The 24422-nt window shown below is 37.9% G+C and overlaps 1 protein-coding gene across 1 annotated transcript in view; it reads right to left on the bottom strand.

The window, feature by feature from the left end:
* Positions 1-20736, bottom strand: part of LOC122794241 (radial spoke head protein 6 homolog A-like) — a 673939-nt gene extending 653203 nt beyond the window's left edge. The window contains exon 1 of the mRNA XM_044062483.1: positions 20617-20736. Within this exon, the coding sequence (XP_043918418.1) occupies positions 20617-20714 (98 nt within the window). The 5' untranslated portion in view covers positions 20715-20736. The remainder of the gene's footprint in view (positions 1-20616) is intronic.
* Between the last annotated feature and the right edge of the window lie 3686 nt (positions 20737-24422).

Consider the following 24422-nt stretch of genomic DNA (forward strand, 5'->3'; position numbering starts at 1 on the left):
ATTCAATATCAGGTGGGTGTTTTTGTTTTGCTAAATTGCCTAAGGATATTTTAAGGATGTTTTGGACTTCCTGAATTATTTCCTTTTTGTTTAAAAGATTGGGATTTAGCGACCAATTGTATCCCCTCTGATGTATGTTATTTTTAGTATTCAAGGTAATTTTGGAGTGGTCAGATAGGAAACATGTATGTACGGTTATTGTGGGGTCAAGGTTATTCAGCGTTTCCGAAATAAGGAAAAAGTAAATTCTTGACCACATTTTATGACAATTTGAGTAAAATGTAAAGTTATTTGGATTATTTGGGTTGCTGCCATATTTGAAAGGATCATATAGGTTAAAGTCATATTTAAGTTCACTTAATGTTAACACTGCCTGTTTGCTATATGATGCCTGTGGACTTGTTTTATCTTTTTTCGGATTTTGGTACGCATTCCAGTCACCTCCAACGATCATGTAGTGGTTCTTGTATTGATTTAAAATAGGGTACAATGAAGAGAAAAGAGTGCTGATTGTTACAGGGCGCATATATATTAAGAAGTAAAATAGGTTTGTCATACATGGGAGTTGAAAGGGTTACATAGCACCATCTACCTTCTTTATCTGTTTTGGTACTGATCTTTAATGATTATAGCTACTCCTGCACTGTTGGTTTTGCCCTCAGGGGCTATAACTTCTCATCCATTTTTTCCTTTTTATTTCTGACCATTGTTCTGTAGTTAAATGTGTTTCCTGGATTAGTATGCGACTTGCCCTCCCCTGCAAAACTACATGTAAAAATAGTTTCCTTTTTTTAAATGTTTTGGAGCCCTTTAATATTCCATGAATCTATTTCCCACATTTATAAAACTTTCCTTGTGTGGAAGTAGTCATGAAAGTTTGTGTAGATGTACTGGATTGCAATTGTTTTTATGAAAAATATGTTATGAAAGCATTCTTTAATTCCTGTCCCTTCCTTGTGCCTACCAACTAATCTCCTTGACCAGGAATTAACCAGGGCCTGACATGATTTAGATTTTGTCATTGCTTGCACTATTCTTATGTATATAACTTGCATGTTATTGATTAAAAGGTATACGAAATTTAGTGGCCCTGAAAAACCTACATCTATTAGTACAAAGTCTATCCCACTCATTCCCTAACAAACACTGCTTTTAAATCCAAGTCTCTTCTTATGAACTTTAATATGAAATGTCAAAGACTGAGTAAACTATTTAAGCCATATCTGATCTTAATTCAACACAGGTCACCTCATTCTAATCAATTTGTTTCTAATATTAATAACCAGATTATCAACTGTTTAACTAATGCCTCATGGTTATTTAATTAACTATGTTTACAGAATATATTCCTACCTTAACTAGCCTTAGTTTATGTGTGGTTCTTCCTCCCCTAGGTCATAGACTGCTGTCATTATTTATTACTTTCCTTATTTTGTGGTAGTAATCCTAAAACTCCTTCCTCCCACCAGATATGTTACCCTCATTCTGACATATTTAAACCTTGAGTGGCCTCATATAAAACACGAAGTTCTTAACATGTCTTCTTTCTCTCATATCTTCCTTGTTCATCAGCTATTTCTATCAACACATTTGACTCTGCTGTAGCTTAGAGAAAGCCATATAACCATATAGTAATTTAAATGTAATTACCTACATGAATATATTTACAGAACTTTGGTCATTCAACATGTATGGACACTTCGAGTAGGTTTGAGCAACCCATGTTTAGTACTTAATGTTATATAAGTGTACAAGCTCCCTACAGACAACGGCAAGGAAGCTAGTTTTATTCAAAACCTTGTAATGATCTTATTACTTTAGCACAGATTTTTCCTTGATCTCCCACCCTATGTGGGTTCCTTATCTGTTAGTTTCAACATCAAGATGTGCTGAGATCCAAAAGCATCTTAGTGTACTAAAACTCAGTACTTCTGTGTCCTAATAATACTTACACAATAGGATAAGTTGTGTATTACATAGGAGGGAGCATTAACCCTTAGTATGGTGCTTGATTAATTGTGCATGTGTATTTCCTTTACTGCTCTGTGCAGATACAGTTGGCTGTGTCTATATTTTGTTGTAACATGTAGTCTGTTTTAAAACTGATTTTTCAAATGCTCTATATGTGTTTCTGTTGGTAACCACATATCACATTTTTACAAACATATTCCATACTGCATTATCTAATTCACTAGTTACAGAAAGTTGTCTGACTCCGAAATTTCTAGTCCTGTTCTAATCTTGATATGATGTCTGTTTCATATAAATTTAGTGGTCACGTCACTAGTGTGTGTGTTTATGTAAACCTAAGAGTTATCTAAACTTGCCCTTTAGTACCTCTTTGTTTTTATACAGGGGCCTACAATTATTTTAGGCTATCATCATAGGTCTGTACAAAGATTTTAACAAAGTCAGAAAAAAGTCAATAAAGTTTCAAATGCAAGATCCTAATCATTCTGTTTATAAGATTTATGATGTGTTCCCACTAGTATTTGTGCTTGCGTTCTTTTCTACCTATGATTTTCAACTTAAAAAATAATTCCCTATGTTTAGACTTCTCTAATCTGAAATGTGCAGTTGGTAACTCTGAATATACTTGGTGACACTTACATGCACTATATAATTCGCTATGTGTCAATAGTACAAGTGATTAAACATTGTTAGTACATTTTTAGCTTATTTCTCAACAGTGTTTTATTTTTCCTTTTATTTATAGTTCCTTTAATCTTCTGCTCGGTCTTCTGAATGGCTAAGCCGACTGCTTAGCTTCTCGACGGGGGATTTATCTTACTGACGGACTTCCAGAAACACCACCTCCTTAGGACACCGTCTAACGCTGCTAATCGGTCTTCGGTTCCTCCCGTGGGAAAGTCAGTTAGTCAAACATGTTGCAAACTTCCTGGAGAGGCTGTTGTGACTCGCAGGATGAGAATTAAGGTCGCGCCACTCTAAATATGCAGCCCAGGGGATGGGAGAATCAAATTAAGGCAAAAGTAAGACCTCGGTTATTGCCACAACATGCATCCGGACTCGGAAGCTTTGCAAGTTCCATCGGAGGGTGCCATTAACTGTCTGAGGTGGGAACTTTTTTGAAAACAGTCATAAAGGTAGTTTTTGCTTCTCTACTGTTAGCGACTGTATTTAACCACCTCCACATAAAATATTAATGTATTCGGATACATCATTTGGAATTTTTGCTTTCTGTCAATCAGAAACTTGCAGTAAGGAGATAATAGCTGTCTGGCTTGTCTAACTTGAAGAGGCAGATCCTGGGTTAGGAAAATTCTGTTGTTGTTCCATATTATAGATCCCCCATTTTTCTTTGCAGCTGATAATATCTTATTAACATCTTGAAAGTTCAGTAGTTTGACATAGATAGGTCTTGACATATTTGAAGTTTGAGCTTCTCTCAGGGCTCTGTGTGCTCTCTCAATTATTATTTGCTGGGCTGCTTTTTGGTCATTGAGTAGTGCTGTAAATACATGAATTATAGATGGGATCAGATCATTATGTTGTATATTTTCCGGCATACCTCTGATGATTATATTATTTCTTCTGTATCTTGCCTCAAGATCTATGATTTTTGCTTGCATGTTTTGTATGTCTGCTTCATGTGATTCAGACTTCTTAGATAGAAGGGCTATTTTTTCCTCATTCTCCACAAGTTTGGCTTCAGTGTTGTCCATTCTTTCCAAGATTTGACAAAAGGAAGTTCCAAATGTTTGCAGTTGAGTAGACAGTTCTTTAATTGCTTCTTGAATAGGTAGTAAAGCTGCTTTTATATCATCCATGTTTGCCAGTTGATCTGTTTTATTTTTATTCCCAGATTTTGCAGCGTCTTGTTGCTTTGTTATTTTCTGTCTTTTAGAGTTTAAATCCTTTTCCGGTGATAATAACTCAGAGAGTTTAGTTTTTGTTGTTATAATGTCCATATTTTTGTCTTCCTTTGACATTTAGTGAGAGTAAAAAGTCTCAATTTATATATAAAGGAGAGTGTATAAAATGCTCTGAGCACACTGTTTCCTTTCTTTGTCTCTCTCTCTTCAGTTCTAGTTAATCCTCTGTAATCTTGTTAGATTTGTTGATTCTTTTGTTTTGTTTTCCCTTTTCTGGGCATCTGGATGTTAGTTACAGTTATTAGTTCCAAGTATTGTTTTTAAAAAGGCTCAGGTCTTTCTTCTAGGTTGATTTTATTCCATTAGTTTTGAAGAGCTGTGGATTAGCAGTGTTTACAGAACAGCGGCCATCTTTGAATCGACTGACAATGTTTCTAAAGAAGTGAACAGCTTAGATCTTTTAAGATGGTTGATCCTTCCAGTTCTCTAGAAGCAGAAGATAAATGAGAAAAGCAGGTTGATCGAGATGATAAAGGGGTAGTTTACAAATGTTCAAAGGATAGTTGGTGATGACCTTAGAGAATATATTTATCTACTTAACTGATAAGTGGCCAGGATATCAAAAGTATATTGCCTAGACAATGAAACAGAAATATAGAGAACATTATTTTGCTATGGACACCGAAAACAGTGGACATAAAGGCTTTAATTTATTAACTAGTAAAGTGTTACAAAATGGGTCAGTGTGGGAAAAAAAATCAGTAAGAGATTTCTTCAGTATGAACGTATTAGTTTAAGGGTGTGCACACTTATGCAACCAGCTTATTCTACTTTTTTTAAATTTTTTATATTTTTCCCCTAACAGATTTGTTTTTAAATTGAATTGTACAGGTTATAGGTCACATTAAAGGTGGGAAAAGTTTTGAAATGATTTATCGTGGTCTCATTTTTTTATATCACAAAAACCTAGCATTTTAACAGGGGTGTGTACACTTTCTATATCCACTGTATATATATATATATATATATATATATATATATATATAAAAATATATAGATATATAAATATATATATATATATATATATATATATATATATATATATATATATATATATATATATATATGGGTCTATATGACTTGGTCGACAGTTCATTTGATTGACACTCATTTGGTCGACAAGCAGATTTGCCCCCTTCCCCAATGTTGTGCAACCCTGGAGTTGATATATATAGTTAGGGGGGTGTGGTGGGCGAAGCCCCCCACCTAAAATGCCTGTCGACCAAATGAACTGTCGACCAAATGAGTGTCAATCAAATGAACTGTCGACCAAGTCATATAGACCCATATATATATATATATATATATATATATATATATATTGTTGCAGATGCCATCAGTCTTAATAATGACATGGTTTGATATTAAGTACAAGCAAGAAATGCAGGTTCATCCCAAATAATTCACAATGAAACACCAAACGAGTTAACGCACCTTCATGTATAGTGCCATAAGGAAAACAGTGTGTGAAATAAATTTGGATCTTAGTTTGGCTCTACACTTGCTCACTGTGAATGTGTGCCCACCTCCTTGGATGGTAGTTTAGATTGTTAAAGGTCAATATTCATGAATATGTGGAATTTCCCATCATGGAAAGCTTTAAAGGCAAGTCAAAGTTTACCATGTACCTACCCGTATTAGATCAAATAAAGGCCAATAAATACGTGGAATTTCCCATCATGGAAAGCTTTAAAGGCAAGTCAAAGTTTACCATGTACCTACCTGTATTAGATCAAATAAAGGCCAAAACACTGCATTAAATAAAACTGGCTCCAAGTCAGATCTCTGTGGAACTCCATCTTCTGTCACCTCACCGTCTGCATAACAATTGATGTTCTTAACTCTCTGGTATCTGTCACACAACCAGTTTTCAATCCATTTGATAATATATGAGTTAATTAAAACTGTTACATAGAGTCAGTGAGGGATATGGTCAAAAACTTTTGACAAGTCAAGATAAACAACTACAACTTCAATTACAAAATCCATGACTTTGATCAAAGGATTAAAAAAAACACTAGGTTTGTAAAAGTAGACATATTCTTGGGAAATCCATGCTGAAAGATACCATTTAATCATCCTGAAGTGCCATTTCTCATAATGATGGCAGAAAGACATGTTTCATAACACTTAACCAATTACTGACTTCAAGCTGATGCACAGAAATCTTGCTTATAATGTTCTCCTTGTTTACTAATGCTATTAAAGTGGATATCGAAAATACTAGTTAATTTAGTCCAATCATGCTTTTACCTCCCCCTCACACGTTTTTGGTCCAGTACAATAGGCAGTTTCCATGTGCCTATTAACATACGAGTACATTTTTTACTGTCTCCTGCTACAATTAGTTTGATTTCAAAACCATTCATAGTTGAAATTAATGATTATTTTTAGTTTTTTACTAACATAATTGTATGCCTTCCTTGCACATAGGGTAATATTTCATTAAAGCTCTAAATGGTCTTCTTTTCTTCTTCAGTAAAATTTTGACTGAGAATATTGCAGCCATAGAGGACTGAATTTATCATTCTTGCATATGACCATGTTCTTACAACTATTCACATGTTTTAAACATGCACCTTCAGATATTCCCCCACACCAGTGCTGCTTTCATATTGTTTCCTATTGAACTCTCAGGTGAATTAAACTTTTAATATTAGGTCTTCACTGAATATTTTGTTTCTATAATAACTGATTGCAAAATGTTCTGATATTGCCTTGTTAAATAGCACAGACAAATGAAAGGCCATATGATCCGAATCTACCAAGGGATTCAGTTGTATATCATTTTCTACTTTCTTTGACACGTTTGTTAATAATAAGTCAAGTATGCCATTCTATCTAGTAGTGAAATCCATCAGCTCCACAAATTCTTCTGCTATTGGCATTGCCATAGTGCCATTTTGCCAGTTGATGTAACAGAAATGAGTGTCTCCTATTATGATAAGAATAACATAAAAGATGTTCATAGACCTTATTTTTCTCTTGACCTCCTATATATTTAATTCGATCTAAAACTGAGTGACTGGGAATTTTATAACATGCCATTAACCTTAAAATATTATTTTCTATTTCTCCAGAAAGTTCAAATAAAATACTTTCCATATGACAACCTATTGATAAAAGCTAAGAGTAGAGATTGTTCAAGACAAAATTTACCACTCCACCATCCCTTAGATATAATCTCAAGCATTCCTATTTCTTATAACCAAGGACAGACTTTCTTCACTGCTGTTGATACACCTTTTAAACCTTTTTGCAGTGTGCCATCTCATGTCCTTATTGTTATTATTCATTTCTGATATCTCTGAAACTAGTAAGTCTGAATCAACAGACCCATTTTCATTTTCAGGCTAACATGACTGTCATGACATTGTGCAACTTTGTTGCACCTTTGCAACAGACAGTACTTTTAATGATAATATGAATGTATTTAAATGTCTGAACATATACATTGCAGTATGACATTTTCCCATCGCACTTTACACACCCAGTACTTTCGTATTCCTATATGGAATCTTCATTTGATATGAGTTCATCCTGTCCCACAAATGTAGTATTTCCTGAAGAGATAGCATCAGCACTGTGACATTTTCTGAAGTTATACCATCAGCACCAGTCTCCCTCCTTATAGTGTCAAGGTCAGATGCCTAACCAGCTAAGGAGCTACATTTATTACATAAAGTATTATCTTCATTAACAACAAGTGTTACTTAAAGTATACATGCAAGAATAGCTTTTTCATCTAGCAATGACTGCATCCATGCAAGGGCTAATGGTGCATTGTTGAATATTAACCTGATTTACGTTATGTATTAGATTTGAAGCTATCTGTAGTCATCTTAGCTTCTGCTGTGCCTCCTGCGCCTGTCACATGTAGCACACAGTCACTCATAGGAGCATTCATTAATTTATAGTCACAGGACCCCAACGTACATTATTGACTGGCTGTCTCCTTCACATACTAAAAGCACACATAAAACAAATAATGGAATCCCTGGTGCCTCGCTAGTCGAGATACACACCAGATTTAAAATTAAATACAAATAAAATTTGTGTTTTAAAAATTAGCCTCAAAACATATTTAACACTGATGCAGGCAAAAGTAAGTTTAGATTAAATGTAACTACATGATTTGGTACCATATAATATAACAGAAAAGATGAGATGACTGAAATTTCATCAATTATAATTACAGTGCATGATTAAACCATGGGCTAGCAAAGCCACTAAATTTGAAAACTACCAAAACAAGGGAAGAAATTTGCTAAAACGGGTAAGTTCATGCCAAAGTAATCTACTGGGGTACCCTTTAGGTTGTTCAGATACTTCTCAGAAAGACGGATAGTACTCCTGTCCTGAAGAGATACCTACAGTGAAACCAAACAATACATTTAACTGGGTGATTTACTTATAAGAAAGAGAATAACTACTGAGATGATACTTAAATCTTAATTTAATAATATTTAGAACCCAGCCATGTCACTTTACTTTATATGTCTGAAGGATGAATAAAGGCTGCATGAAGTTTAATGTAGACCAACTTAATGTAATTAGCCTGCTGCTAACTAACAAATGCAATCAGAGGTTTAAAAGGTTTGATTTGTTTCTAATTCATTATACTAAGCAGCAGACCTGACACATTTGTCAGCATGAATTAGTGGCAACAGAGAATATGGCAACTCTATTCATGGAAGAGGATGGGTATGATTTACTGTTTTGAGTGTCTACATTTGTAATATTTCCATGAAGCTGACAGTACCTACTTGGGGAATGGCATCCAAAATAGACTGATATATTAAATATGGGACTGTCAAAGACATACAACTACAGACATAGGATTGTAATTGCAGGATATTTTTTACGGTTATAGCTCTTGAAATTGGAGCCTGATGCATATTGAAGGAGTGTATAGTGGAAGACAGAAACAAAGCACTGTACACACTGGCAATGTCTACTAGTTGAAATAATAATAAAACGGTATGTAAATCCAGATGGACTAAAACAGTATGTCTCAATTCAAACTATTTGATGGAAAGTAAATGTGAATTACTACTGCTATGCAAGTACAAGGTACATGAAATATGGATTGAGGAAGCACAACATTTAATTAATAGGATTGGGCAAGGTGAAAGCTGGAGTATTAATGGATTTTATGAGCACTGAAGTAACATTTTTGTGGTAATATTTTAAAATACTGGATCCCAAAAGAGCTTCTGCAAGTAAGGGCATTCCTAGGAGTAGCAGTGACAAAGGGGCATTGCTGACATGTTTAATGGCTGTAGAATGATTTGAAGCATGTGCCAATACACAAGTGCTTAATTTTCTAAAACAGTCAAAATGCAAATACTTAAACCTTTTCTTTTCCTTCTTTTTGTAAAATATTTTGGTAATTAACATCTGACTGGCTACATCCATTTAAGGGGGCATGCTGCCCTCCTTAATCTCCCACTACAAATGTGTTTATAAGCAAACAATGTAACCTCATGGGTGCTAACATTTAACTGGATGCTGCCATGTGACAGGGAGATGCCACCGTCCTTACCCCCACAAAGTACAGATATAACAATATAATAAACAGTGGAACACATCACTGATACTAGCATTCTGCTGGCTGAATTCAGGTAAGGGAGGGGGGGCTAACCTCCCCACACCAGAATTTTAAATTTTCTTTTGATGAAGTAATATAATAATAATTTAAACATTGTAACATAGTGTCAGCCTCACCTCTATATATAGAGAGATATAGATATATAAATATAAATACAGATATAGATACAGATATAGCTATATAGGGCCAGATTTCAAAACATTTGCTCTCAGTGCAAGTCTGCCCTGATTTCGAAAGATTTACTCTCAGTGTAAATGGCTAACTTTGATGTAGAGCTTACACTACGGGCCAGATTCCAAAAGACCTTTCCTCAGTGTTAAGTGGTCATTTACACAAACAGCAAGTCTTTTGGAATCAGGCCCACAGACACACAGCCACAGTATGATTTTACATGAGTTAAGTGTGCTTAAGCACCCAGGATGACCTCTTCCTGCCCTCTTGGTTTTTGTTTTTAAAAACAATTCACCCTTATTCACTTCTAGTTGAATTTTAAATATTCTCCATAATCTTATTTAAATCCAGATGTAACTGTAAACATTTAGTGGTTAATAAGGTTAGGTTTATTGATTATAGCTTTAAAGACTGTATCAAGTTCAATGTTATTGTTACCAATAAGGTCGGGTTTATTGTTTAAGGTTTTAAAGATGGTGTTCAAGTTCAATTTTATTATATTAAGATTTACTGTTATCCACAGAGAATGGAATAAGAATGTCACAAATAACAGATCTTGACTAGAGAAACAGCTAAAACTCAGTCACCCAAATTAAGGGAGTGTTTTGGCTCCAGGCAGTCTCTGGTTAGCTGTGATACACAGACATATACAATGGGGACCAAGACAAAAAAAAAAAAAAAAAAAAAAAAAACAAACAACAAGCTGTCTGGAATTGATGAAGACCGACACTGATTTGGAAGACAAAACCTCCTGGATTGCTTTGTGTTTCTAAATGGGAAATTCACCCCGGGGATCACTTCTGTGGCTCTGCTCGACAGGGGCACAGGAAAAGAATTTTCTTGGGTGGCGAAAGCCAGGGTACATTTTTTGGCTAGGCTTGTATGGGCCCTAGGGCCGATAGCCTAGGACCTACCTATGAACCTATAATGTTGAGACAGACATCATAGAGGTCACAATAACACATCCAGTCACCTTCTGATAAGCAAAGAAGGACTGACTACACTCAGTCCATACAAAATATGTCTTAGGCTTCTTAAATCTCATACTAGCCTGATGTTCATAACTTTTGTGGCATTAAAACAAACTTGGAGTAAGTGCTGAACATATCCCAATCTGCTTGCACTTCTTAAATAAGCTCTTTTGCACATAAGACTTAAAACCTTATTTCCCCACTCCTATTTCTGAAGGCATATCAGCTGTGTACAAAGAACTGCAGCACCACCATGGAGAGAAGAATATATTAAAAATCTTATAAAATCCTTTATTCAAAGTTCAGTATAAAATCAAGCTGAGGTAAGAACTAAAAGAAATAAGGATAAGAATGTTTGGCCGTGCCTTCATCAGAGCCCGTTTCACCATAGGGCACTCCCCTTTTTTATAGCTATAAATTGGCAAATAAAATTACCTCTTAAGATTCTGGTCATTCAGTACCGGTTTTAAAGGAACTATTACATTAAGTCCAGGGCTTCTGTCCTGCTCTCAAATTGGCTATTGAGCAGGTTTCTTTATTCTTAGTTTACTAATTAAATCTCCTCCTCTTATACTTTCCTGGACACTTTTTCCAAGTAAAGAAAAACTTATGTCCTGGGTTTTTATGAACATGCTGTGATAAAGCATTAGTGGGTACAATCCACCCAATGTCACTAAGGTGATGTAAAATTCTTTCTTTAAAAATTATTGATCTTTCCAACATAAAATGTCTGACAGCTATCACAATCAGCAACATATAAAATTTACATAAGTCTTTAACTGATACACACGTCCAGTGAGAAGATGTTTAAAACAATTCTTAGGATCAATATATGGACACGCTTTACATTTCCTACAAGGAAATGTGCCCATTCTAATAGAATGCCTTCTCAGATTGAGTCCTTCTTTATAACATAAAAGCTTTTTCAAGCTGGTTTTATTCTTAAAGGAGAATCTTAGTGTTTCGCCAACTATATGTCTTCATAAGTTCATAGTTTCATATGTGTGTACTAGGCTAATGGCCCTGGAGCCTTTACAAGCCTATCCCAAAAACATTGCCCAGGCACCATGATCTTCTGTAGTTAGAATTCTCCAATTCTTCTTGATGATCTCACATATAGCAGAAATATCACTGCTGTATGTCAAGAAACACCTCATATTATTATTAGATTCCCTACAGTCAGTATCGGCTGTCATACTGACGTCTTCTAGACTTAGCTGAGAAATATGGTTTTCCTTTAGTTTTCCTTTGGTTTCTAACCCATCAGATCCCTTGCTGAATCTCAGAGTCTCTACATACACAAGTTAACAGGTTCTCTTTTAATTGTCTTGCTTCTTTATCATGTGCTTGTTCACTAGTGCACAGCCTTGATGTACAAAAAAATTGACCATTAATTATCTGTGGGAAAACATGCAAAGTATGATTCCTCCAACTTTCTTTCCTGAAAACACGCATGTTAAAATGCCCTTCTTCATCTCTCGAAACAGTCACATCTAAAAAATCAATTTCTCTTTTTGAGCTTCGTACCTCAAATTCCAAAAACACTGTCGTACCTTCCAAATAACTTACAAATCTACAGAGTTGTTTGTCACTATTCTTCCATCATCCACAAACTTTCCATAATAGATTACGTCTTTCCATAGATTTCCTTCTTTAAAGATGTATTCCCTTCCCATTGCACCTCGACTATGTTGAAGTAGTTATTAGCACATGACGTGCCCATAGCCGCCACCCCCCCCCCCAATTTTGCCAATAATATTCATTTTCATAAATAAAAGTATTGTTCTTTAATATTATTCTAAATAGTGAGCTAATTTGCATGGTTGGTTTTATACTGAACTTTGAATAAAGGATTTTATAAGATTTGTAATATGTTCTTCTCTCTGTGGTGGTGCTGCAGTTCTTTGTACACAGCTGATATTTTAGCACTGCATTCTTTAGTGAAGTGAAGTCCTTGCTTGTGTTCACTGCTTCTGAAGGAATATGATGTCTGCTAAGAGGAAGAATAGATAAACAGGAATCAAGGATGGGAGGGTGGCCTAATGGTTAAGGTGTTTGCCTTGCAAGCACAAGGTGCAGGGTTTGAGTCTCATAAGGGATAATTGGCTAGGCTTAAAATGGCTTGCAAGGGCAGTTAGTCTAGTATGAATCTCTAAATTGTAACCTTTGAATATAACCATCGTGATCTATCTGTCCTTAGCTATCAACTTCCAAGTGTATGGATGAAGGGGCAGATAACTCAGAGCACCTCCAAAGGAGAATAGTTGACCAAGCCCTCAGGACTGCTGTTGAACACTCATGAGTTACACACGTCTTCTTGATGATTGCTGAAAACTCTCCCTTCTGGACCCATGCCCCTCTGAAAATTACCTTGAGGATTACTTTTTTTCTGACTGTTGTTCTACAGCTGAGTGGGCTCCTCTGCATCCTTGAGAAAAAAGCACTGAGGCAGCTGAAATTTAACATGCACAGTCATGATGGTTTTGTCTGTCTCTTTTTCCATGCTGTCAAAGTGTGCATTTACTTCAAATCCAAGCAAACATGTTCCTTTGTGTGAAGAGTTAATAAACCTAAAAACATGCTGGCTATGCCCTTGCAACTCCCACTCTAATATCATCCACCCCATCCAACTACTACCTTTCTTTCACCTCCACTAACTACCTTGATGATAGCAAGCTCAGATGCTCATAAGCCTAGTACTTATTATACAGCAGGAACTTCTCATTGTTACATTTGTTAATGCCTGTTATGTACTTCACAGATAAAGATTCTAGTTGTCTACTGATGTACTATGTTCTTCTGTAAATATGTTGTAAGTAATTTCTATGTTAAATTGTTAATCGCTATGTAATCCAATGTAACTACTGTCTGTTTATTTTACTGTGGAGCTTTTCTCCCCGGGCCTCAGCTGAAAATGGACCCACGTCCAGTCGGACACTCCCGGTCAACAAATTTAAATAAATAAATAAATAAGTAATAAAATAAAGGTCACTTTGCTGTCCTTGGCAAAAAGTACAGTTTTGTACCTACCATAAATGTAGATGTTCGAGGATCCACATTGCTGCAGTCCTAACTATTGGGTAGTCCGCTGTCCAGTCGGCCCGAATACCAAAGTATATGGCTGACGTCGGTCACGGCGCATTAGACTGACGTCAGTACGTCAGGGTACTAATGCGCATGACCGACGCCATATCCTCAGTCTTTTCTTGCCCCAGATGTCAGAAGACCCTAAAAAGACAAGGCCAAAACCAAAACACACCAAACATACCTGCACCAAAAATATATACAATATATACAAAGGTACCAGAATATAATCTCACCTACACAACCACCCCTAAACACAGAGGGAAGGAGGGAGGGTAAATTGGACTGCAGCAATGTGGATCCTCGAACATCTACATTTATGGTAGGTACAAAACTGTACTATGTTCTTCATTCCACATTGCTGCAGTCCTAACTATTGGGTAGAATCCCAAAGCAGAGGTAAGGGAGGCTGGCAAATCATAAGGAAGCAGGAGCTGATAACATGCCTTGCAAAATAGCTGTGGCAAAACCAGCCCTAGACTTAGAGTAGAGAGGAAGGTGGTAATGCTTAGAGAAAGTATGCACTGAACTCCAAGTAGCTGCCTCCAAAATATCCTTAGTTGCCACCCCCCTTACAAATGCTGTTGAAGTGGCAGTAGCCCTAGTGGAATGAGGTCTAATCCCAGCTGGAATCTCCTTGCCATGATGGGAATAACAAAATGCAATGCAGAACCCAATCCACCTAGAAATAGTTTGTTTTGACACAGGCTTGCCCTCGAACTCAAAGCAAAAGAAACAAACAACTGCTGAGACTGCCTAAAATCCTTAGTCCTGCTTAAATAATAACGCAATTGCCTGTGTACATCTAAAGTGTGCAAAATCTTTTCCCCTTTATTTTGGGGATCTGCATAGAAAGTAGGCAAATGAATGGTTTGGTTTAAAGCCACACTAGAAACCACCTTAGGCATAAAGGAAGGATTAGTACGTAATGATACCCTATCCTTATGAAAAATCAAAAAAGGCTCAACCGCCATAAGGGCCTGTAACTCAGAAACCCTTCTTGCAGAAGTAATGGCCAACAAAAAAGCAGTCTTCCATGACAAGTATTTCAGTTCAGCAGTAGCCGCAGGCTCAAAAGGTTGTAGAGTAAGTTTCTCCAACACAAAATTGAGATCCCAAGCAGGAGTAGGAGCTCTACGTGGGGGTCTTATATTCTTTGCCCCTCTAAGAAATTGCTTGAACAAAGGATGTGAAAACAATGGTGGGTCACAATCATAGTGAGCTGAAATTGCTGCAGCATGAATCTTAATGGAAGAGAAAGACAAACCTTTATCCAATAATTCAGTAAGATATTGAAGAGCCACACTCAAATTAGGCTCCGAAATCTCCAAATTCTTTGCTGCAGTCCAAAATAAAAATCTCTTCCATTTTTCTGCGTACACTTTCCTTGTACTAGGTCTTCTGGCTTCCATAATCACATTTAAAACTTGTTGAGGAAGTTGAGACCTGCTGTCTTTCAAAACAGAACATGCCAGGCTGTTAGATGAAGAGAGTGAAGCTTGACATTGAGCAGACGACCGTCCTTCTGAGACAACAGATGTGGAATCAAGGGTAAAGGCCATGGAGGCTTCCTTACCAGACTCCTCAGTAATGGGTACCAGTGCTGCGAGGCCAATCTGGAGCTATTAAAATCATCCTTGGCTTGTCTTGTCTGACCTTTAGAAGCACCTTTGGGAGAAGAGGAAGAGGTGGGAAAGCATACACATGAAGATTTTTCCAACTGAAAGAAAGAGCATCCACTTTCCAAGCTGTGTGATGAAATCCCTTGTGCAAAACTGTGGCAGCTGGTGGTTTAGTGGAGAAGCGAACAGATCTATGTCTGGAGTTCCCCATGACACTGTCAATTTTGAAATACATGAAGATCCAGTTTCCACTCGTGGGGATCCATGATTTGCCTGCTTAACACATCTGCTAAGGAGTTCTGTGCTCGGCAGAAACCTTGCCTGAAGAGTTAGTTGCAAGCTGAGCGCAGTCTCCCATAAAATCATTGCTTGCCTGCACAATGGGTAAGAATGTGTTCCCCCTTGTTTGTTGATGTACCACATGACAGTTGTGTTGTCTGTTAGAATCAACACCTGCCCTGGAAGAAGTAACTCCTTGAAAGCCATTAATGCAAACTGGACTGCTAACATCTCTTTCATGTTGATATGTAGATGCTGTAGTCTGGCAGGCCACTTGTCTTGTATCCATTTTCCATCTAGATGAGCTCCCCAAGCAATGTCTGAGGCATCTGTCGTTAGAATCTGACTCGCCTCTGGCGGGTCACAGAGAGTCCCTTGTTTAGGTGACATTCCTGAGCCCACCACAAAAATTCCTTTTGAATGCAAGGTATTATTTGAATGACAGTGTCCAAATCCTGGCAGTGCTGTGTCCATAGATTTTTAGATACCATTGTAGCTTCCTCATATGCAGTTTGGCATTGGGAAGCACCAGAATACAAGATGCCATGAACCCTAAGGCTTGAAGGACTGTCCTTGCAGTCAGCCCGGACTGAAGAGATAGTTGATGGAAGTAACTGGATAGATTCTTTTGTTTGTCCGGGGTTAAAAGGCCATCTGGGCTGCTGTATTCAGTCTCACACCCAGAAAGCACATGTCTTGAGAGGGTACTAGACTGGACTTTATTTCGTTCACAGAATACCCTAGGCATCTTAGCACTGCTATAACATATTCCAAATGCTGTAGAAGGTCTTCCTTTTCTTGAGCCAGAATCAGGCAGTTGTCCAAGTAAGGATAGATTTGAATTCCTTTTAGCCTGAAGTAAGCTATCACTGGAGCCAGAACCTTTGTGAATACTCTGGGTGCAGTGGATAAGCCAAAGGGCAATGCAGAGAACTGATAATGAGAATTTCCAGCTCGAAAACGCAGATACTTCCTGCAACTTAGCCTTATAGGCACATGAAGGTAAGCTTCCTTGAGATCTAAAGTTACCATCCAGTGATCTTTGCCCAGCAGAGGTAAAAGCTGTTGTAACGTCAACATTTTGAACTTGGGAATGTCCAGATAAGTGTTGAGGATAGATAAATCCAGAATTGGTCTCCACGTGTTCCCCTTCTTTGGTACTAGGAACAGGCGAGAATAAAATCCTAGGCCCCTTTCTGGCACAGGAACTGACTGAATGGCTCCTATTTGGAGCAACAGAGAAATTTGCTTGTGAGCCTCTGTTCTTTGTAGAGGAGGAATGTCTGGCATGCCTTTGAAAGGAGGCAAGGTATGGAAATAAAACCTGTAACCGTGGTGAATGATATCCAGAACCCATCTGTCTTGGGTAATTAAATCCCAATTTTCTTTGAAAAGAGACAGCCTTCCTCCCAGAGGTGCTGCCAGGCGAGAATGTACTGGCAGCTGAAAAGGCAGGTCATTGGGTCTGTTTACGAAAGGACTGACCCCTGCCCTCACCAGAAGTCTGAGCAGGTGAACTCCTGTCCTAGGCCTAAAAGAACCTTGAGCTCTGCCCCTACCACGTCTAGACCTACCCCTAGACTGGGAATCATAAGCAGGATAAGTCCACCCCTTAGTAGGCCAATTTCTACTAAACTTCAGAGGCTGCACCTGCAAAAAATCTTTAACAGTTTGCATAGACTTAGCCTTGTCCTCCATTTTCTTTAAAACTGCTTCAACAGGCGAACCAAACAACACATCAGACTGTAAAGGAGCATCCAAAATCCTTGTCTTAACATGCTCAGCTAAGTTCTGATCTCTCAACCAGGCGTGCCTACGAAGAACAGAACCAGTGGCAGCCACCCTCGAGGAGGCCTGCACAGCATCAAAACCACACTGCAAGGAATGTTTACCCACCTGTTCAGACACATGAACTAAATCCTGCAACTCTTTACACACAATACCTTCTGCCAGAGCATCCACCTTAGATTTCAATTGTGAAAGGAGGTAATTCTGATATTTTAACATGTGAAACTGACAATTCAATGCCCTCATGGCTAAAGTGGAAGAAGTATACACTTTCTTTCCCCATCTATCCAAAGCCCTTGACTCTTTATCAGGAGGAACAGGATTTTTAACCACAGAAGCCTTCACACCTTTAGGCCCCTGAGAGACAGTTTCGGGTCTGCCCTAGGACTCTTGAAAAGATACTTATGAGCTTCAGGCACCCTATAGTACCTATCCGGTTTAACTGGTGCAGGAGGCAAAGAATCAGGATTCAGGGAAGCCTCTGCAAAACATCTTCCACCACATTCAGAACCGGAGGAATAGCTAAAGGCCTATGCTGGGGTAGAAACAAGAATTCCCTAAGCCTCTTCCTGGAATCAGAGAAATCTTGACCTTCCCATTTAAAATGCTCCCTCATGGAATGCAGAGTCTCTGAAAATGAAAAATCCTCAGGAGGAGAAGCTGAAGGAGTAGAATCATCCACATCAGAATCAGAATAAGGAGGATACTCCTGCAAGTCTTCAGCCGAAGACTCAGAAGCCTCCGAACAGTGCTCAAAACTCTCAAACTCAGGTTCCACCCTAGGCCTCTTATCAGGAGGGGGCATAGAACCTCTAATCATAGTAATCAAATCCTCTGCCATTTTAAGCATATGTTTCTTAGGCAAAGACCCTGAAGCACTAGGAGAAACCCCCACTGAAGCTACACTAGGCCTGCCTCTCAAAGAAGCCTTGGAAACAGAGGGGGAGGCTCTAACCACCTTAGGAAGAGAGGGAAGAACAGCTACCTGAGAGGCCCCCTCAGCCTGGCCTACTTCCTGAGAGGATACATCCTGTAACAATAAAGTCTCTCCCTGAGACTCCAAAGAAACACCTGGCAGAACCTCCGGCTCCACTGAGCCTTCTAAAGAACCGGCGTCAGGGACTGTCGGTTCTTCCACTCTAGGCTTTGCTGCTTTATCCTTGCGCTTTTTGCCCGAAGCGGGCGTCGGAACATCCGACGGCATTTTATAATTACAACGCTTCCCAAACACTAACCTGGCACAGTCTAACCTTCTCTTAATAGTGCGTTTGTTAAATCTTGCACAAGAGCGGCATCCAACAACGTCGTGCTCAGGCCCCAAACAAGGTATACACAAAGTATGGTAATCCCTATGAGGTATCTGTTTCCCACAAGAAATACAGTTATTCACTTTTTCTGACATCCGGTTAAATACTGAGGCAAGAAAAAACAAAATATTCCCCAACGGGGTACTTAGCCAACTTTGATTCGGTCTGAAACTCTGACTTCAGAAACTTTCAGAACGCCAACCTGCACTCGCAAAATTGCTTCTGCATCGGACCATGCGGCAAAAAAGACTGAGGATATGGCGTCGGTCATGCGCATTAGTACCCTGACGTACTGACGTCAGTCTAATGCGCCGTGACCGACGTCAGCCATATACTTTGGTATTCGGGCCGACTGGACAGCGGACTACCCAATAGTTAGGACTGCAGCAATGTGGAATGAAGAACATCTGGTTACAGGAAGCCCTCAAAAAGAAAGTGTATGTCATGCACACACTGGACTCATTATCTAATAATTGAACCAGTAAGCTCTTTGGTGCTGGAGATCTTGCATAAGCAACTGCTGAGATTAATATAGCTAGTTAAGGAATCTGATCATACATTCCTATTACTGGGAAGTTGTAGGATATAGCCCACTTCTTTTTTGGGGACAGGAATTACATGATCTAGCAAAGCCAGATTCTACCACACCATACTGGTGCCTACTTTCAGAATATCTACCAAAGACTGTAGGTTCAGTCAGGGGTCTTAAAGTTAGTTTTGCACCACAGTGCTCCCTCAAAGTGTTTGTAGCCATAGCTGGCCTTAGGCATAGGCCAACTAGACAGTCGCCTATGGCACTGCTCTAACAGGGGCGCTTTTCCAATATTTATTTGCTGTAAGAAGACCAGGATGGGGGCATTGAGTGGTGTGGTTGGGGGCACCGTCTAACCCTTTTGCCTAGGGCACCAGTTGACCTAAGGTCGCTCCTGTTTGTAGCTATCCTAGATGTGGTCCTTTCTATGGTTCACACAGAGATCTGCAAAAAATCAGTTTCTCTCTGGAACCATAAAATGGACTGTGCAGGCAACTAAACAATGAATGCTTTTGTTTTACTCCTTTATATACGTACAGGTAACATTGACTGCCTTATAGTTCTGAACCATCACTATTTTGCTTCATATTTCTGCCCTGTTCCTTCCTTTTTGTTTTAATTTTATTTTCTAGTAAATCACCGAGGATTGCACTCATATTTTAAAATGGTCCCTGATTCGGTGGGCTTAGTCCTTCTTTATTTTTTCCTCTGTAGCTCTCAACCAATCAGGGACAAATCTAAACAGAATCAGGGACAAATTAAGAAAAAATCAGGGACATGTTTAAAATATTAGTACTACTAACTTGAGTCACTGATAGAATAAAAAAAGGTGAATTACTACACATTTTCTGAAGTAAAAGAAGTATACAACTCTAATTGTTTGTCATTCTTTATTAAGGGTAATTCACCACCTTTTCTCCAAAAATCATCAGTTTTATGAGGGATTAAGAGGGACAGAGCTTAAATTTGACTAAAAGTCACGTGCAGTTGAGAGGTTGATTCGTGACCAAAAAAGTTGAAAGGTATGAATGCCACACTTTTTTTCCGGTAAGAGTCACTTTCTTTTCTGTAATTTTAATTTCAGTATTTCTTTTTGTTAGTAACCTGAGTGTATAAGAAATGGAAGGTCGCATCTTTTCTAAAGCACTTATTAATACATTAATATGGTACGCATTATAATACAAAACGACCGACATAACGATTAATAAATCAAAGAAACAAGTAACGTGGATTGTTCTGTTTTTACATGCAGGTGGGTACGCTTTGTTTATAACTGTTACGCCTGGTATTTACAATCAGCACTGGTGAAAAGCTGACGGGTCTAAAACTTATTAATGTACTACAATACTACTTACAGACTAAGATTAGATTTCATACTGGTCTTCATCAGGTATGCTTTCGCGTTTTGTGTTGTCAAATTCTTTAGGGCCTTCTGCATTTCCAGCTCCTCCATCCTTCAGGATTTTAAACAAACGCGTAATTTAGACAATATATCTACGCTCTTAATATGTCTTCACTTTGTGCAGATTTTGTACACTTCATGGACTGTTCTCCGATCAACTCCAAGAGCTTCAGTCCCTGTTAACCTTCACATCTGTAACTTTGCTGTCCCTGTTCAGCAGTATGATTCTCTGCCGTTACCCTGGCAACACCTGTAGCATGCGGGAAGTTGCTAAAGGGACAATCCCAGTGTTTAAAATTCGGGTCCAAATTACAGATAACCAAAGCAACGCCCACTTAGCATGTCACTCACATTCCCAACCACAGTGTCATTTTTCTTTTAAATATCCTGTGCCTGTTCAGTTCCAATCTTGTTTTAACTCCCAATGTCAACTGCCTTTTGGATTTGCTTTCCTATCATTTGAGTCAGACTGACATTTCAAACTTAAAGGGGTCAATCCAAGTATTAAAAACTCTGAATTAAAACCAGACAAAGTAACATCCACTTTCATTATGTTACGAACATTCCCGCCTACGACTGCATATCCAGATATTACAGTCTTTTTTTTTTTTTTAGGTGCCTGAAAGAGCCAAGCTTTAGCTTTGTTTTCATAATTTTCAATAAGACTTGGCACATAAATTAGACTTCCAAACGTGTTATTTACTTATTTCCATTCCTCCTAAAAAAGTGTAAGATGTTTGTCACTGTGCTCTTACTTCGTTACAGTCCACTGCCAGTAATGCGATATCGCAATTGTGGTAACGCTTTTCTTTTTTATTTTATTACAAGCATGCAAAACTGTGTATTAAAATAGTTGATTATACATAAATATGTTGGTACTGCTGTGGGGGATGATATTCTCCCAGCAAGCATCATGCAATTTGAAAGGCTTGTCAGCACTATTTTTTAAAAAAAAAAAAACATTAATTTCTTGGAATGTAGGTCAGTGATATACATTTCCCTTCATATTGCTGGTGCCTCAAAGAGAGGTAAGAAAATCTAGAGAAAGAGAGTAGTACAATGAAGGAAGGACAAGTACCAGACAGTATGCTTTAAAGTAAATATTTACCACTGGATATGTGAAGCCTGGAGGCTGTGCAGAATTACATGCCATTCTGTACTCATGCATGAAATTAACAGTCATGCATTGTAGCTGTGACATTGCATTTGAGACCATGCTCATGCTTGGAGCCACCATGCATAAAGTGTGTTTGAGATGTTGCACTGGGGTATTTTTAAACTTGTGAGAGAAGGAATGGTAATTGAAACGGAGAAAGGAAAAGTGTGAAGTAAAAATGGGTTAAAAGTTGAGATTATGAAGGTTTGAAGAAATAGCTTTAGGATTGGTGATTTTGAAATAAATCAAAGGTCAGAGGTGGGACTATATCAAGAAAGCGGGTAGAGAAGAGAATGCCGATGAGTATTCCTACTTCCTTCTTGACATTCTCCTCCTAGCATCGTCTCATTAACCCATACTCTCCATCTCACTAACCCATATTCATCAAAACTAATTATTTCCATGCTTATCCTTGCAAATTTTTTTTTTTACATTTTTTGCTCTCTACATATCATTTTTTCTTTTCTTCTTTATTATTTTTATAATTTAGTACTGTCTAACTTTTGCATTATTCTTCCTGTTTTAACTCTGTCATGTATGTAAATTTTTGCAATTTCTACCAATAGAAATATTTACTATAATTAAGTTAAAACATTGTCCAATTAGTCATGCTGTTTTCTATAATTTCTATCAATATTTTATTATGTATTGTCTCTGAAATACTCATTGTTAACCATGTTAATATTGTTTGAAAAGTTGTAAAGATTTGTTAAAATTTCTATGTGGAGCTTTTCTCCCCTGGCCTGTAATGAAAAGAAGCCAATTTTTCACCCAGTCAGACAATCCCAGTAAACAAAGGCAGGCAATAAATATGTCTGTTTAATTATTTATGTCTGTTAATCTAGGGGTAAGTACAGAGATCATCAGTGGATCTATTTTAAGCCACGGCCCAGGGTACGTTTGAACACATTCTCGTGCAATTGGGTGCAAAGTACAGAACTTTAATGAAAAAAAAGCACAATGTAAAATGTCCACCTTTTCATAAAATGTTGAATGTTATAAAAGTGACTTGAAATATACACATGATGGTGTAGATTAATTTCATAGAACCTGTATAAGAGGGCACAGAGAATTATAAATAACAGTAAGTAATTAATGTGAGGATGGTAGACTGCAGCAGGGAAGAATAATTAAAAAGTATGGTTATAAGTAATAGTGCAGCTTTTCCAGGATAAGAGATTTAGTCTAATTCTGGTATTAGTCAGCAGATGATAAGGATGTGCAAAGGTAAAGATTAGCTTTGAGTTGTACTCATAAGTATAGTTTATTCTATAGTAGTTCATAAGCTAAGAGGTTCTCCGGTTCGATTCTCGGCTGGGGTGCCTTCTGTGCAGAGTCTGCATGTCTTCCCTGTGGTCATGTGGGTTTTCTCCGGGTGCTCTACTTTCCTCCCACATCCCAAACACATGCAGTAGGTGGATTGGACACTCTAAATTGGCCCTAGGTGTAAGTGTGAGTGTGTGCCTTCTGTGGAAGGTTGGGCGCCGGGCTGGCAACTCGACACCGTAAAAACTCCACTGCCAATCATAAGCGGACAGATGATCCGCTGTGGTAACCCCTAACCAGGAAAAGCCGAAAGAAGAAGAAGGGTGCACAGAAGCAAACTGTTTCTTCTAATAACAGAATACAGATTAACTCCACCCAGAGCACATGCAGTTTACTACAGTTCTTATTACAAGAAAACTAAGAATGCTGATCAAGCTATGTTCCATTTAAAAGCAAACCAAAAATATTTGCTAACAGCAAATGTCCTTTAATGTAGCAAAGTGCAGCTTGGCAGCTTCAAATTTGTACGTTTTGCCAGCATTCTTAATGCAATTCACATAAGTGTGTACATATGAGTGCACAGCAGTACATGCATGCAAGTGCGTGAGTGTGTGTATGACTGCACACAAATGTTTGCATCTGTCTGTCTGCCTCTGGGTGGGCACCCTTGTACATGCATTTCTTCATAACTCAGTAGTTATGCAGAAGCACATTTCTCAGATGTCATATTTTTGTCCTGTCCCTTATACAATTTTTGATTTTCTGGTAAATTCCTGAGGAATTCAGAAAAGTCAGTAGCACAGGACATTAATAGAGTTGTGTACCTCTTATTGTTCAGAAACTGCATGATTATGCAATGTTTTTTGTTACATTAACTGTAATTATTTAAGTGACAGAGTAATATTAAAAAAAAAATCCTTCATTTTGCCCTAACCCCATTAATTTTTGCTATCTCAAGAAATCTTGAGAAAGAAGTTCAGAGGTATGCAAGCAGCTATACTGCTCAACTGCAACCAATTTTGAGATGCTCTTATAAGTTTTACTTCACATTTTTTCCCTGTACCTAGTTTTCTGGTAAATCACTGAGAATTACAGGCACAGCAATAATGCCAGGCATTAGCGTTTCATAATTCTTATTGCTCAGAAAATAAATGTTGATGCAAATCCTATTCTGTTATCTTTTTAATTGAAATAGAGTAATATTAAAAGTATACCAGGTTTTGTCCTTGTTACTTTTTGCTATGTCTACAATTCTTGATCATAGAAGTTGGGAAGTATGCAAGGAACCATACCTCTCAGTTCCCCTGGATTTTGCATGATGTCTTGGACTTTGGCTC

This window comes from Protopterus annectens, chromosome 1.part0, assembly GCF_019279795.1.
Source record: "Protopterus annectens isolate FY-2018-M chromosome 1.part0, PAN1.0, whole genome shotgun sequence".
Lineage (NCBI taxonomy): Eukaryota > Metazoa > Chordata > Ceratodontiformes > Protopteridae > Protopterus > Protopterus annectens.